The sequence below is a fragment of the Protopterus annectens genome, chromosome 3.part0 (genome assembly GCF_019279795.1).
Source record: "Protopterus annectens isolate FY-2018-M chromosome 3.part0, PAN1.0, whole genome shotgun sequence".
NCBI classification, from domain to species: Eukaryota; Metazoa; Chordata; order Ceratodontiformes; family Protopteridae; genus Protopterus; species Protopterus annectens.
Window position 1 is genome coordinate 1,667,073,256 of NC_056731.1, and position 16,023 is coordinate 1,667,089,278.

A 16,023-nucleotide genomic window follows, 5' to 3' on the forward strand; every position below is an offset into this window, starting at 1 on the left:
GACTAGTTTGCTGCATCATTACCTGTGGATAAGAAAGAATGTGAAAGAGATTGTTTACAGTTTTTCTTAAGTGTCTAACCTTGCTTTAAGGAATGTCTTGAAGGGGGCCGATAGTGTTTCTAGAAATGCAGTGACGTCTGTTCTGTTAAGGAGATATGCTTGGTTGCCCAACCAAAAGTTTTCTGATCAGTTAACAAATTAGATTTTGACAGCACCTAATCTGAACATTAAACATTGGGATAACAGAGATAAATTGATGCAAGAAGTGTCTAAAATGTTTCATATCAAGAAGTTATGTACTCACCATAACGTTCGATGTATGTAGTCCATCTCGCCTCACATTCTTACCCGTGGGTTCGGAGCCGAATATCTGCTCCGACTCGGCCTAACTTTTCTAGCTCAAAGTCTTCTATTGGCTGGGCTAAGCAGGTATCCTGTGCTGCACTGCTCCATATCCCCAGATCTAGTTTGCGGAGAGCACTCATTCATACACTATGCAAGGTTTGTGCTCCTTGGAATCCTTTGACATCTTTTAACAAGTAATCACAAAAAACCAACACAGCACAAGTCACTGTCTGACAAGAAAGGACACAGACACGCAAGCACCACAAAACGCGGGAACAAGTTTTGTATACAGCACAGCACACACACACAATCCACTAAGACAAAAAAGGCCAAAAACCTCTAACTAAAATGGTTTTATGACCACGAATACCGAAGGGAACTAGACACTAAAACCTCTAACTTAAACAGATTTAGCACGAACAACACAGGACAAGAGGACTAGGTCCTCTAACTGAAACAGGCCTAGCCCGAAAGAACAGTTAGTGGGATACCACAAACACACTACCGAAACCAATACAACACCAAAGGACAATAGCTATGAAAATAGCTTTTTGTTTATAAGTAGTTTTTTGAGAATAACAAGAAAAAAGGGTACTTGGCCACAGCCAAGAACGAGACCACGTCCAAGCTACACGAGCGGCAAACGAGATCTGGGGATATGGAGCAGTGCAGCATGGGATACCTGCTTAGCCCAGCCAATAGAAGACTTCAAGCTAGAAAAGTTTGGCCGAGTCGGAGGAGATATTCGGCTCCGAACCCACAGGTAAGAATGTAGGCGAGATTGGACTATATAACATCCCAAGTTTTCCCCCAGTAAACAAGATTATTTTTGATAGCCCAACAAACAGAAGTCAGAGACCAACAAAAACCAAGCCACCAAAAGTAGGTGGCAGGATGAAAACTCTGCCAAACCTAACAAGAAGGGTTCCTGTCTCAAAAAGGATAAACCCCCTCCCAAACTGACTGTGACTAGGTTATGCATCTATCATTCCCAAGTTGCTGTCGGAGTTCCCCTTTGTGAAAGTCATCTCTCAACAAGGTGGCCTGACAGTTGATTTCTGATGAATGGGAGCACAACATAGTTGGTGAAAGTTACTGGTGGCAGTAGAAGGAACATCCACCTCTGTTCGGGGGGGGGGGGGATCTCCCTTCATCCCCCAGACCAGACTTTATTTTCCCTTCTACTTCAGCACATGCTTGAGTTAGGGGTCATAAAGACGATCCCTCCTTTGGAAAGAATGAAACGTTTCTACTCCAGAATTTCCCCTGGTCCCCAAAAAGAGCAGTTTTGGAGACCGATGCTGGATTATCCTCTAAATATTTTTATCGAGGTTCCCCAAGTTCAAAATGTTCAACCTCCAGATAGTGCTTCCTCTTTTGCCAGACCACTGTGTCATGGTGACCCTGGACTTGGAAGGATGTGTAACATTATATCCCCATTGCTTATCGATTTAGGGTACATCTGAGATTTGTTGTACCTGATTCACACTATCAGTTCCCATGCATTGTACTTTTGGGCTGTCCACTGCACCTCAAATGTTTACAAAGTGCCTTGCACCAGTAATGGCTCACTGTCTGACTCTTGGCATTCACATTTTTCCTCACTTGAATGATTTGCTGATCTGTGCACAGTCTGTATCCAGGTGTTTGGAATTGCTAGAGAAGGACTTGACCTTACTGTTACTGCTAGGGTTAAAGTTGACCCTTTGGAAGGGATATGACACTCGCATAGACTCTTCTTCCTGGGGTGCTTAACTGATGCAGAAAAAAGAATGGCCTTTCTTCACAAAGACAAGGTTTTGTCCTACCAGACGATCTTCAGAAATTCTCAAGGGAGAATGTCATTTTGGCAAGAGAATTCTTAAAAATTGTAGGACTGATGGTATCCTTGATTTTCATGATACCACTGGCCCATCTCCACATGAGGAAAATTCAATGACATGTATGATTTTTTTGTGATATGTATGAAATTGTTGGACACAGCACCTACATTCCCTGGAATCCTAGTTGCCGGTGCTTCCCTTCATCAGATGAGAGTTACAGTGGTGGACAACACAGTAAGTATCAATCCAGGACTTCCCTTCTCCCACCTTTTCATCTCATATGTCCAGATAGATTTGTATAACTTCGCTTGTGAAGCTGTGTCAATGGGAGTACAAGTGCAGGCCACTGGGAGTGTCAAGGATGCATGGAAGCACATCAGTATCAAAGAAGTCGTGACTGTGATCTATGACGTGAAAGTCTTCACCACCTGTGGATTCCAGGTCCTCCTGTTGTGGTTATGAACAACACCGCAGTGATGTGATACATCAACAAACAAGGAGATACAAGGTCATATCCTCTATGCTGGTTGGAAATGATGGGCTGGGAGATGTCTGTATAGCATTCTCTGACTTTTCATGCATCATACAGCCCGTAAGAGCAAAGCGTTGTGGCAGACAGACTAAGCCAATCCTGGACAGACCCGCACGAGTGGCAGCTCAAGGCAGTGGTGGTCTAGGTCTAGTCCAGATGTCGGGAATACCTCCTATCTTTTTGCCCCTTTCAAAACAGGGATCTGGAGAAATTCTGTTTGACATCCTTGCAGCCATGCTTTGAGGACAGATGCATTCTCATTCCCTTGGATGGGAATGTTTCTGTATGCTTTTCCACCTTTTTCACTAACTTACAAGGTACTTTTGAAGATTCAGAGAATATGCCAAAAATGCGTTGTGATGACCTCTAATTAGCCCAGGCAATTTAGGTTTTCCCTTACAAAAGTCATCGACCAAAGGCATTTGCCACAGACTTTCTCACACTCCAGGTTTGCTTCCACAGTCTCAGGGGTGACTGGTGCACTCCACTTAGAAAGAACTGCAACCGACAGCCTGGATGATTCAGTCTTGACTTTGTTTAGGTACTTGTTTCATGAGGATGTGCAGCATGTCTTAAAGGAGGCCAGAAAAACTTGCTTCTGAAAATCTTATGCTTACAAATGAACGAGGTTTTACAAGTGGTAACAAATGCTCCCTTGAGGTTATCATCTTTCAGGTCTTGGCTCTTGTGAGCCAGTGTCACTCACTCCTACCATTCCCTGCTGGCTGCTGCATCACCTGGGTTACTAATCTATCCTTGTATCTGGGTCAAGGTCAGATTTTTTCCTTCTGTGTCATGGAAGTAGTGCTTGCCTTTTAATAGACTGTATGGATTACTTGCATATATATATATATATATTATAAATGTTAACTTCTAGTGTCTTAGTGTGCATCACCTTCCTTTGTTCTGTAGATGGAGGTATGTAGTAGTGTTTGCTTAAGTTATCCTAGTTACTGTAGTATTTTGTGCATTTTTGTAATGTTTTTAGGCTCTCAAAGTTCATTCAGCCTACTCATGAACATTTGTTGGTGCATTTTCTCTGCTTGCCACTTCTTAAAACTCCCAAAAAAAATAACATACCCCACCATGTTTTTTTTTTCTGTTTTACAGTCTGGTATCCTCTTATAGCTGATGTTCTTCGTGTTTCACTGTTGCAGGTCATTACAATTTGGGGTATTCCTGCTGGCAGGATGCCCTCAGTCGGCCTAAATTCCAAAGCCTTGGGTCCTGCGTCGGTTGCAGTCGCCTCTTCCCTGATGTCAGGTCTTCAGGGGTATAAAAGATGCAGCTGACGCCATTTTCTTCAGTCTTTCTTGCCACGCGGTGCCCGAAGCAGAAGCAGTTTGCAAGTGCCGGTCGGCTGACTCCTGAGATTTTCGTGTTTGAATTTCAGATCCGAAGTCTTCATTAAAGCTAAGTACTCCGTTGGGGAAACTTTTTTCTTGCTCCAGACTGATGTCAGAAAAAGTTAATTGTATTTCTTGTGGAAAGCAAATACCTCATAAGGACTTTCATTCTTACTGTATTCCTTGCCTAGGCCCTGACCACGATGTTTCAAGTTGTCGATTTTGTGCTAGATTTAACCAACGCACTATTAAGTGTCGGTATGATTTTGCATTAAACTATTTTGGGCACAGCTTTAATTATAAAATGTCGTCTGATAGCCACCCGACTTCCGGAATTCACAAAAAACGCAAAGAAGAAGAAAAGGATAGACTACCGAGGCCCAAAACCGGCGACGAAGCTTCTCCTAAGCCAGTTGACGTTCTCAGTGAGGTGCTTTCGTAGCCCCTGACACCGGCTACTTTAGAGTCGCAGGCCGCTACCGACTCCCATGTGGATTCGGCTATGCTGCTGGAATCTCAAAGTATTGGAGCCTCTGACACTATTCCCTCAGATGGGTCCGGACCCGCTGAGCAGGCACCAGCTTCTGAGGGTGTATTCAGACCTAAACATCTAAACATTAAACTGGCTTCAAAGGCAAAGACTAAAGCACCTTCAAAGACAAAGAAACAAGCTCAAGAGCCACATGGACAGGCCTCCATGCCCAAAAAAGAGATGCTCAAAATGGCCGGACACTTGATTACCTTGATCATCCCCCTCCTGATAAGAGGCCTAGACAAGAGACAGACTATGAATCTTCAGATCAGGTTTCCATTTCTTCTGATTCCTCTTCTGATCAGAAATATTCACTTCCCCCCCTATGAGGATTCTGATGCTGAAGAATCTATTCCTTCAGCTTCTCCTCCTGAGGACTATTCTGTTGGGGAAACCTTGCATACCATGAGGGAGCATTTCCACTAGGAGAGCCAAGATTTTTCAGAATCTAAAAAGAGGCTCAGGGACTTCCTTTTACTACCTCAACACAGGCCCCTTGCCATTCCACCTGTGTTAGACATTGTAGATGTGTTGTCAGAGTCCAGTCTGACCCCGGACTCCTTACCACCAGCTCCAGTTAAGCCTGACAGATATTACAGGGTTCCTGACTCTCATAAATTCCTTTTCATAAACCCTACTGCAGACCCAGAGACTGTTTCACAGGGTCCCAAAGGGGTTAAGGCGTCCGCTACAAAAACCCCTACCCCCTTTGACAGAGATTCTAGGGCACTGGATAGATGGGGAAAAAAGGTTTACACATCTGCTACCTTGGCTATAAGGGCCTTAAACTGTCAGTTTCATATGCTCTAATATCAGCAACGTCATGACATTGCTTAAACAGAAAATGTTGTTAAACTCTGAATGTGCAGAAAACAAGGAAATGCAGGATTTATTGCATGCAGCTGAACAAGTTGGAAAACATACTTTGCAATGTGGTTTTGATTTTCTGGAGGCCTCCTGCAGGGCTGCAGTTACAGGTTCTGTAATTAGGAGACATGCTTGGTTAAAGGAACAAAGTCTACCTGATCATGTCAAAGTTAAATTATTAGATGCACCTTTGCAACACTGTACTTTGTTTGGTGTTAAGGCAGAAGAGGTGTTAAAGAAAATTGTGGACAAAGCTAAATCTATGCAAACTGTCAAAGATTTCTTACAAGTACAGCCACCTAGGCTTAGTAGACACTGGCCTACAAAGAACTGATCCTTTCCAGTGTCAGACAGACCTTAAAGGGGGGCAGATCCAGACGCCGTAGAGGCAGATCCCAGGCGCAAGGTTCATACAGGTCAAAGCAATGGGGTGCTTCTACCTCCAAAAGTGGAGAAGACGAATCACAACCATACAGGAAATAGTTCCAATGACATCCCCCTGCCTGCACCGAGCACTTATCTCCAGGCAGCACCCTTAGGGGGAAAAATAGCACTTTATTCTTAAAATTGGCACATTATAACCCAGGACATGTGGGTTCTAAACATTGTGTCACAAGGCTGCAAGTTTCACTTCCATACCCTGCCAAAGGCAAATGGTTGGCCAGATCTGCCAAAACATCAATGGGCAGAGGCACAAAAACAAGTCTCATCCCTCATGGACATGGGGGCTATTCAACAAGTACCATAGCAAGAGCAGGGACAAGGATTTTACTCAAGACTGTTCTTGGTACCCAGAAAGGACAAAGCCTGGAGACCAGTACTGGACATATCTATTCTAAACACATTCCTGGATATACCAAAATTCAAAATGTTGACCTTGCAGCAGCTCCTGCCCATGCTGGGCAAAGAGGCTTGGCTCGTGACGTTAGACCTAAAAGAGGCATACCTGCATGTCCCAATCAGACAATCATGCAGAAGATACCGCAGATTCAAGGCTGGCTCAATGCATTACCAGTTCTCTGCACTGCCCTTTGGCTTATCTACTGCGCCCAGGGTCTTTACAAAATACCTGGCACCAGTAATTGCTTTCTGCAGGCAAAGAGGAATACAAATATATCCTCCTTACTTGGATGACTGCCTAATTCAAGCAGAGAACAAGGACATTCTACTACAGCATCTGGCGTTTGTGAAAAGACTTTTAACATGCCTAGGGTACACAGTCAACGAAAAGAAATCAAAACTAGTACCCTCTCAAGAGATAATATTCCTGGGTGCAAGCTTAAATACAACTGCCCAGATGGCTTATCTCACGCCAGACAAACAAAGGCAACTGACTACCTACTTCAAAACATTGGCAACAAAGGCCCAGTTATCTGCAAGAAAAATTCTGCAGGCTTTGGGCTTCATGACATCTTGCATCCTACTAATTCCATATGCAAGACTGCATATGAGGAAACTTCAATGGTACCTAAAAAGTGTCTGGACACAATATTGCCACAGCCTGGAAACAATGATTACTCTCATTCCCTGCCTGCAACAACAGTTTAGATGGTGGGCGAAGGCTTGTCATAAAAACAAGGGACAGCCATTCACTTTACCCCCAGCCAGGCAGAACCTAACAAATGAGGCATCAGATTATGCCTGGGGGGCCCACATGGCAGGAAGATGCATTCCAGGCACCTGGGTCACAAACCAAATGCATCTACGTATCAATCAAAAAGAGATGCTAGCTGTTCAAAATGCCCTGACAGCCTTCAAGGACCTACTTCATCTGGGACAACTACTGATAAAGACAGGCAACACCATGGCCATGTGGAATATAAACAAGCAGGGGGGCACACATTCTTACCCCCTTTCAAGACTAGCCATGGCTCTGTGGGACACAGCATTGACTTACCAAGTTCACCTGCAGGCACAATTTCTGCCAGGAAAGGAAAATACTCTGGCAGTCGAACTAAGCAGAAAGCTCATGGATCCCCACGAGTGGCAGCTGGATCCACAAGTCTTCAGCATGATAACAAGGAAATGGGGATGCCCGGACATAGATCTATTTGCCTCCCCTCACAACTACCCATTAAAAAGATTCTGCACAAGGACTTATAGACCAGCATGGAAAGTGGACGCCTTATCTTTCAGCTGGAAAAATCTATCAGTATATGCCTTTCCTCCACTGCCTCTCCTCCCCAAGGTACTTCTAAAGGTCAGACAGGAGAAACCAAAAATTATACTGATTGCCCCAGACTGGCCCCGCCAGTACTGGTATCCGATCTTAAGGAACTTGTCTCAATGCCCAGCCTGGACCTTACCTCAAATGCCTCATCTACTGTCCCAACAAAACAATCCGATACTGCAAAGCCAACTCAGGACTCTACACATGGCAGCATGGTGGATTATGTAGCCATACAAAGCACACCTCTCAGTAAAGCTGTGATGGATGTCATTCTGGAAGCCAGAAGGCCTAGTACTAGGAAATCTTATACTGGAAAATGGAAGAGATTTTGTGCTTGGAACCAGGCACAAGGAACTGATACAGCTGTACCAAATATTCCTCAGATTTTGCAATACTCAACTGAGATGCTGGACAAAGGCCTATCTTTTTCATCGGTTAAAATTCATGCCTCTGCCATTTCGGCTCATTACAATAGAGAGCCACCAAGCTTTTCTCATCCTTTATTAAGGCAGTACCTCAAAGGATCCAAAAATTTAAGGCCTTCAAGGAGATCGCCAGTACCTGCATGGGACCTCAATTATGTCTTGGAAAAACTCAACTTACCTCCATTTGAGCCAGCTGCTACTGATATAAAGTTTTTATCCTGGAAAACAGCTCTGCTCCTAGCAATAACTTCTGCAAGACTAGTGTCAGAGCTACAGGCACTCATGGCTGTGGAATCTTTTATCCAGACAGGGTCTCTCTGAGGACAAACCCAACATTTATGCCTAAGATGGTGTCCAGTGTGGCCCTTAACCAAACTATTAATTTGCCAACTTTTTATCCAAACCCACAGAGCAAGGGGGAGAGAATTCTGCATTATTTGGACGTACACAGACAGCTTAGATTCTATTTGGACAAAACTAAAGCTTTCAGGAAGACAGAGCAATTACTAGTGGCATATGCTGCAGGATCACAAGGAAAGGCTATCTCCAAGCAGACTCTTTCAAAGTGGATAGGCCACTGCATTCGTTTCTGCTATTCACAACATGACAAGCCAGTGCCTAAGGGCATTAGGCCACATTCAACCAGAGCTGCAGCCACTTCAGCAGCCTTTCTCAGGGGAGTTCCAACTAAAGACATTTTAGAGGCTGCTACTTGGAGTTCAGTGTACACCTTTACAAAGCATCATCATCTGCCACTTTACTCTAAATCCAGGGCAGGCTTTGCCACTGCAGTTCTGCAGGGTCTCATAGCCGCTCCTAATGCTGTTTAGCTCCAGCCTCCCAGCCATAGCTTTGGGACTTTGGGACTCTACCCAAATGTAATGATTGCAACAGTGAAACACGAAGAACATAGTACAGTTGTATACGCTTACCATAAATGTAGATGTTCGAGTGTATTCACTGTTGCAGCCCAGGTTACCCACACACCATCCCCCTTATTTCTGCTGGAACTATTTAGTTTATATTGGTGCATATGTATGTTTTTTATAGATATATATATATATATAGATATATATATAGATATATATATAGATATATATATATATATATATATATATATATATATATATATAGATATATATATATATATATACATTTTGGCTACCCTTTAGAGGGCACCTGACATCTGGGGGAAGAAAAACTGAAGAAAATGGCATCTGCTGCATCTTTTATACCCCTGACGACCTGACGTCAGGGAAGAGGCGACAGCAACCGACGCAGGACCCAAGACTTTGGAATTCAGGCCGACTGAGGGCATCCTGCCAGCAGGAATACCCCAAATGTAATGACTGCAACAGTGAATACACTCGAACATCTACATTTATGGTAAGTGTACACAACTGTACTTTTCATTGCCATGATAGTTACTGTAGTCCCATTTCCTGTAATGGGCAAGGCTGAGGACTGCAGCTATATCTTGGTAGCCTGATCGTTGTGCTGAAAAAGATCAGGCTATGAGACAGGCATTTTCCTCCAGCATCTACCAAAATCTTGTTAATGCAACAGTGATATGAAGGACTACTGCAATGGTGAGCAAACTGGCACAGCTGAACTTTTGTTTTTCTGTTTTTATGGTTATGGTTGCATTTTATCATAGATTTTAAAAATGTAAAACATGGACAATCAGAAGAATGTTAACATACATATAATTTTGTGTGTATATACATATATAGATGTATATTTGTTTTTTGCTTAGGGAGCAGTCAGTGGTGTGCTGCTGGTTACACCGAACAACATTATGTTTGATCCTCATAAGACGGATCCTTTGGTGCAAGAACATGGATGTGAGGAGTATGGCATCATGTGTCTGATGGAAGAAGTGATGTCAGCTGCCTTGTACAAAGACATTGTGGATCGCAAAATGAGAGAAGCATTGCCATTGTAAGACTTGCTTTATTAATTCACTATGAGCTTTATATTGGCTGTGGTGCATTAGAAATAAGCTGTGGTCATATTGAGGTTATCATCCTTCAGGTCTTGGCTCTTGTGAGCCAGTGTCAGTCACTCTCTCCTACCATTCCCTGCTAGTGCCACACACAGTTTTTGAAGTAGCATTTTTCATAACTGTAAACAAGTATGTATGTGTGCATTTGTATATTGTGCATGTATACAATACATGTGTGTGTACATATATCTGCTTATGCACATGGAGATGCATGTGTTAATGTATGTGTATATATATAATTTGAAGTGTCTGGTTTTATTTTCATTTTATGCATTTGTACACTTTCATCTTTCAAGAAAATATGAAGAAATGTTATTTTATTTTTATATGGCCAATCTGCTTCCCATATTTTAAACTCCCCTTCCTGCAAAGTACAGAACAATGTTTGTAGTTGACATGACCTGCATCCTACAAGGTGTAGGCAAAGAATTGTTTCCAGGAAATGTGCAGCTATTGATGTCCTTCCAAGATCACTGTTGCAGTATTTGTAACTGATGGGACATTCTCCCCTGGACAGATATAGTTTCAGCCAGCATACCAAAGTCTGGGCGCCTTCCTCATGTTGTGCATATGACATATGACCCAAGTCCAAATGCAGGCGGTACATAAGGGACGTACAGTCACAAATTACCTCAAAACGTTTTTGCTGTCAGCCTGAAAGCAGAACTTTGTTTCATCCTTGGTGTATGAGATGTACAATTAATACAGTTATCTAGCCATTGGGTGGATACATACCCCATTGAGGCCCCTTTCTTTTCTCACTGCTTGTCGTAATATTTGTACGTGTTATCCAAGAGAGGGAGATGTGACTTTTGGAGGTAAATTCCCACACAAAGATCACCAGAAAAAAGTGTTTGTTTTACCTGTGTACCTAACATAAATATAAAGACTGTGATTTGCCAGTCCTTTATTTCCAAGACTTTCCACAACCTCTCTTCCTTGAAAATATGGTTGGAAAGCCAAAGGCTTAAGGAGCTCATGCTGACCACAATATTGTCTGAGCCTTCCGACCCTGACACGCAGCTGTTACCGTCGAAGAGGCCTAAAGTCAAAACTCGAGGCTTCAACTATCCATCCTGACTCTGACATCTCTGGTATGTTTGTTGAAGAGTCCTAGGACTATCCAGTGGCTAGGACTTATCCCACTGTCGAGGCCCCTTTGGAAGCAGATATGGAGCACCCCATTTGAATATCTGGTGTGGCTTAACTGACGTCTGTTTCATATAGGAAGGGAGAGCCCCAGGTGGCTATTTCTTAAGGGCCATTGGGGATTCCTCAAATTTTAGTTGGTGAGGAAATAACAGGTTCTCTCATGCAATTGGGTTAGGGCTGTGATCCTCCACATTATGTTCAGGCAGATATCCTTTTCAAGAAAAAGACAACTAAGCATACTTCCCTCCTTGGATGGTGAGAGATTCACAGAAAGAATGGCAGGACTTTACTCAGGAATTGTTTAAAGCACTGGTGTCTTTGAAAGCCCCCTTGGTTTATTCAGGGTTTGCGTACTACTAACCTTCCTTTTTCTACCCCTTTTAAGAGACAAGAGTTATTTGTCTTCTAATGATTGAGATCAGGATTAGGATGAGGATTCTGTAGCTTATTCTTCACAGATACAATCCCATTTGCTGTGGATGTCCTTCAAGGATGCATCTGCAGTCCTTACAAATGGGTTGTCCTGTCGTCAGGCAGCCCTTCGGTCGGCCGGATTCCAAAGTCTGGGTCTGGCCTCGGCTGGTGTCGCACTTCACCCGACGTCATAGCTGCTGTTATTCGGGTATAAAGGCATCAGCCGACGCCATCTTCCTCAGTCTTTCTTGCCGCGTGGCGCCCGAAGCAGAAGCTGTTCGCAAGTGCCGGTCGGTCAGAACCAGAGAATACTACCGAATACTACTACCGAAGACTTCTAAAAAGCTAAGTACCCCGTTGGGGACCTTTTCTTGCCTCAGCCAATGTCAGAAAAAGTGAATAACTGTTTAACTTATGGGAAACAAATACCTCATAAAGATTTCCACTCTTACTGCTTACCTTGTCTAGGCCCAGACCGCGAGCTCGGAGCTTGTCTAGCCTGTGCTTCTTTTAACCGGCGGACGCTTAGACGTCGGTCGGAATTTGCTGAAGAGTTTTTCGGCTCCGATTTTGCTTATATTATGCCGTCGGATCCTCCGACTTCGCAAATATCTAAAAAACGCAAGGAAAAGGACCGACACTCGCGGTCCGCGGTTTCGGCCGAAACCGCGGTTAAGCCAACCGCGAGTGTCTCGGTTTCGGCTGAAACCGAGCAAGCGGTTCTTCCTTCAGCCGAAAACTTACCTTCTACCGAGGCCTCTTCCAACCTCGTGGAATCGGCTTCTGAAATCCCACCTGCTGTTGCAGTTTCTCAGGAATTATCAGACACTATTCCCTTGGATATTTCAACCCTGCACGTGGAGCTGCTAGGCCACCTGCAGCCATGTCCATTAAGGCCTTTGCCAGGGCTAAAGCAGCTAAAGCTACTAAATCTGTGCCTGCTAAGACCCCCTCTCACAGGCCTAGCTCTAGTTCACAAATGCTTAGTTTAGCAGAGGATCTCATTTCTTTAATCCGAGGATCCCAACCTCAACCAGACAGGGCCTCTCACCCGCCTCCAGAGAAGAGGCCTAGAGCAGAGCCCCTGAGCCAGTGTCTACAGATGATTCCTCTGATGATTCAAATGATACAGACCCTCCAGAGGCTCCTTACTCCCCTTATGAAGACTCTGATGCTGAAGAGTCCATCCCTTCTGCCTCTCCGCCTGAGGAATTTTCTTTTGGGGAAACCTTGCATGCTATGAGGGAACAATTTCAGTGGCAGGGCCAGGATTTTTCAAATTCCAGAAAAGGCTTAGAACTTTTCTGCATTTACCACAACATAGGCCTTTGCCATACCTCCAGTTCTGTCTGTTGTAGATGATGCATTTAATGATGCTTGTACTGCTCCTGATTCTCTACCTCCGGCCCCTGCTAAGCCCGATAGATACTACAGGGTCCCGGACACACATTACCACTTGTATAAGGCTCCTATTGCAGATCCAGAGACTATCTCCCAAGGACCTAAGGCTGTAGCAGCTACCTCTGCCAAAACACCCTTCGCTCTGAAAGGGAATCCAGATCCTTAGAGAGATGGGGTAAAAAGGTTTACACTTCTGCTACTCTTTCAGCTAGGGCCTTGAACTGTCAATTTCACATGATACAGTATCAAGAATTTATGCTAGACCAGTTAACCAAAAAACTGTCCTCTGATGAAACAGTAGATAAAAAATATGTGCAGGAAATGGTACATAACATTCAACAAGTCAGTAACCATTCCTTAAAATGCGGCTATGATGCACTGGAGGCTTCCTTTAGATCAGCCATGACTGGCACAGTTATCAGAAGGCATGCATGGTTAAAAGAACAGGCCTTACCAGACCATGTCAAATCAAAACTATTAGATGCTCCTATGGATAAGATCAATTTGTTTGGCTCTCCTGCACAACAGGTGCTGAAGAAGATGGAAGAGAAGGCAAAATCTGTCCAAACAGTGAAAGATTTCTTAAAGGTCCAACCTCCAAGGTTTAGCAGGAATTGGCCCTCCAAGAATTGGTCCTTTCCAGACTCCTCCAGAACTGAGAGGCCGGAATAGACGTTCAAGAGGCAGAAGCCAATCCAGGGGTGCCTACAGGGGACGCCAGTGGCAGGGCAACAACCAGCAAGGCACAGCCACAGGCACAGCCACCACCACAACTACAGGTCAATCACAGTGACTTGGCTATGGCACCGCCTACCAGGGAACAACTACAAGCACCCTTAGGCGGGAAGCTAGCCTTATTTTCAACAAACTGGCATTACATCACAAGAGACAAGTGGATTTTGCAGACAATAGACCAAGGTTACAGGTTTCACTTCCATACTCTACCAGGGAAGAGAGGAATGCCAAACCTACCTCCAAATCAAAAGACAGAAGCTCTAAAACAAATATCTCAATTATTAAGGATGAGAGCAGTAGAAAAGGTACCATCTATGGAGCAAAGAAAGGGATTTTACTCCAGACTCTTCCTGGTACCAAGAAAAGAGAGCAAATGGAGACCTATTCTCGACCTGTCCGCTTTAAACACATTCCTCATTGTTCCAAAATTCAAAATGCTGACTCTACAGCAGCTTCTTCCCATGCTGGGCAAGGAGTCTTGGCTGGTAACTCTAGATCTCAAGGAGGCATACCTGCACGTCCCCATACGACCAAATTGCAGAAGATACCTCAGATTTCTTGCAGGATCAGAGCATTATCAATTCTCAGCATTGCCCTTTGGCTTATCTACTGCGCCCAGAGTGTTCACGAAATGCCTGGCATCAGTAATTGCTCATTGCAGGCTTCAGGGAATCCAAATTTACCCTTACCTGGGCGACTGCCTGATACAAGCGGACAACAAAAACAAGCTAGCAGAAGACTTGCAAAGGGTCATTTACCTGCTACAAGCCCTGGGATACACAGTCAATATAAAAAAGTCAAGGCTGATACCATCCCAAAGGATAACCTTTTTGGGTGCAGAGCTAGACACATCAAAACAAATGGCATTCCTAACAGTAGAAAAACAGAAGCAACTACCTCTCTACTTTTTGGCATTAACAAAGCAGGACCAGCTAACAGCAAGAAAAGTCCTGCAAGCCTTGGGCTTCATGGCATCCTGCATAATATTGGTTCCACATGCCAGACTGCATATGAGAAAATTACAGTGGTACCTAAGGAATTTATGGTCTCAACACCAGCACAGCCTAGAAACTCAAATTCCAATAATTCCATGCCTGAAACAAGAATTCCAATGGTGGGCTCAGGCCTGTCAGGCAAACACAGGATTGCCCTTCCACAACACTCAGCCAAGCCAAACCATCACGACGGACACCTCAGACCTCGGTTGGGGGGCCCACATGCTGGACAAGTGCATTCAAGGTTTATGGACTCCAGACCAGCTGCACCTACACATAAACCTAAAGGAAATGCTGGCAGTAAAACTGGCAATTCAGTCATTCAGACCATTTCTACGACAAGGCCAATTGATGATAAGGACAGACAACACCACAGTTATGTGGTACATCAACAAACAGGGAGGCACACATTCGTACCCTCTATGCCGGATGGCACTGGACCTCTGGAATGTGGCCCTGAGCTACAACATACAGTTACAAGCAGTTTTTGTACCAGGAAAAGAAAACATTCTAGCAGACAGATTAAGCAGGACCACCACGGATGCCCACGAATGGATGCTGCATCCGGACATCTTCAAAACCATTACAAGAAAATGGGGACTCCCAGAAATAGACTTATTTGCATCCCCACACAATCACCAGCTACAGAAATTCTGCACAAGGACGTACCACCCACTTGCTTGGAAGGTGGACTCCCTCTCTTTCAGCTGGAAAAACCTGGCAGCATATGCATTCCCACCACTTCCTTTGATGCACAAGGTGTTATTGAAGATCAAAGAGGAGCGTCCAAGGATCATTCTGATAGCTCCAGACTGGCCAAGACAACATTGGTACCCATTACTGAGGAGCATGTCTCGGGAACAAATGTGGCCCTTACCCTGGTTCCATTGCTGTTAACACAGAACAACTACAACATCCTGCATCCAAACCTGAAAACGCTGCAGCTGACTGCCTGGAACATTGCATAAGGCCAATTAACCCAAATTTATCCCAAAGGGTTAAAGACATTATCCTGGAGGCTCGCAGACCCTCAACAAGGAAAAATTATTCGGCAAAATGGAAAAGATACCTCATTTGGAGTACTACAAAAGGAGAAGATGTGTCACTGGTAAACATAGCCAACATCCTGGAATACTTGGCAGAGCTCTTTCACAAAGGCCTGTCCTATACTTCCATTAAGATTCATGCATCAGCTATTTCAGCAGAATACGACTTGGATCCTCCAGTCTTCTCACATCCCCTACTCAGGCAGTTTCTCAGAGGAATTAAAAATGTAAAACC

The 16,023-nt window shown here is 44.2% G+C and overlaps 1 protein-coding gene across 6 annotated transcripts in view; it reads left to right on the plus strand.

Moving 5' to 3' along the window:
• The window catches only part of OXR1 (oxidation resistance 1), a 4,227,902-nt gene that overhangs the window by 3,122,872 nt on the left and 1,089,007 nt on the right, over positions 1–16,023 (plus strand). For all 6 annotated transcript variants that reach the window (XM_044065701.1, XM_044065702.1, XM_044065703.1 and 3 more), the window contains one exon: positions 9,797–9,981. In XM_044065701.1, coding sequence (XP_043921636.1) covers positions 9,797–9,981 — 185 coding nt within the window. The remainder of the gene's footprint in view (positions 1–9,796; positions 9,982–16,023) is intronic.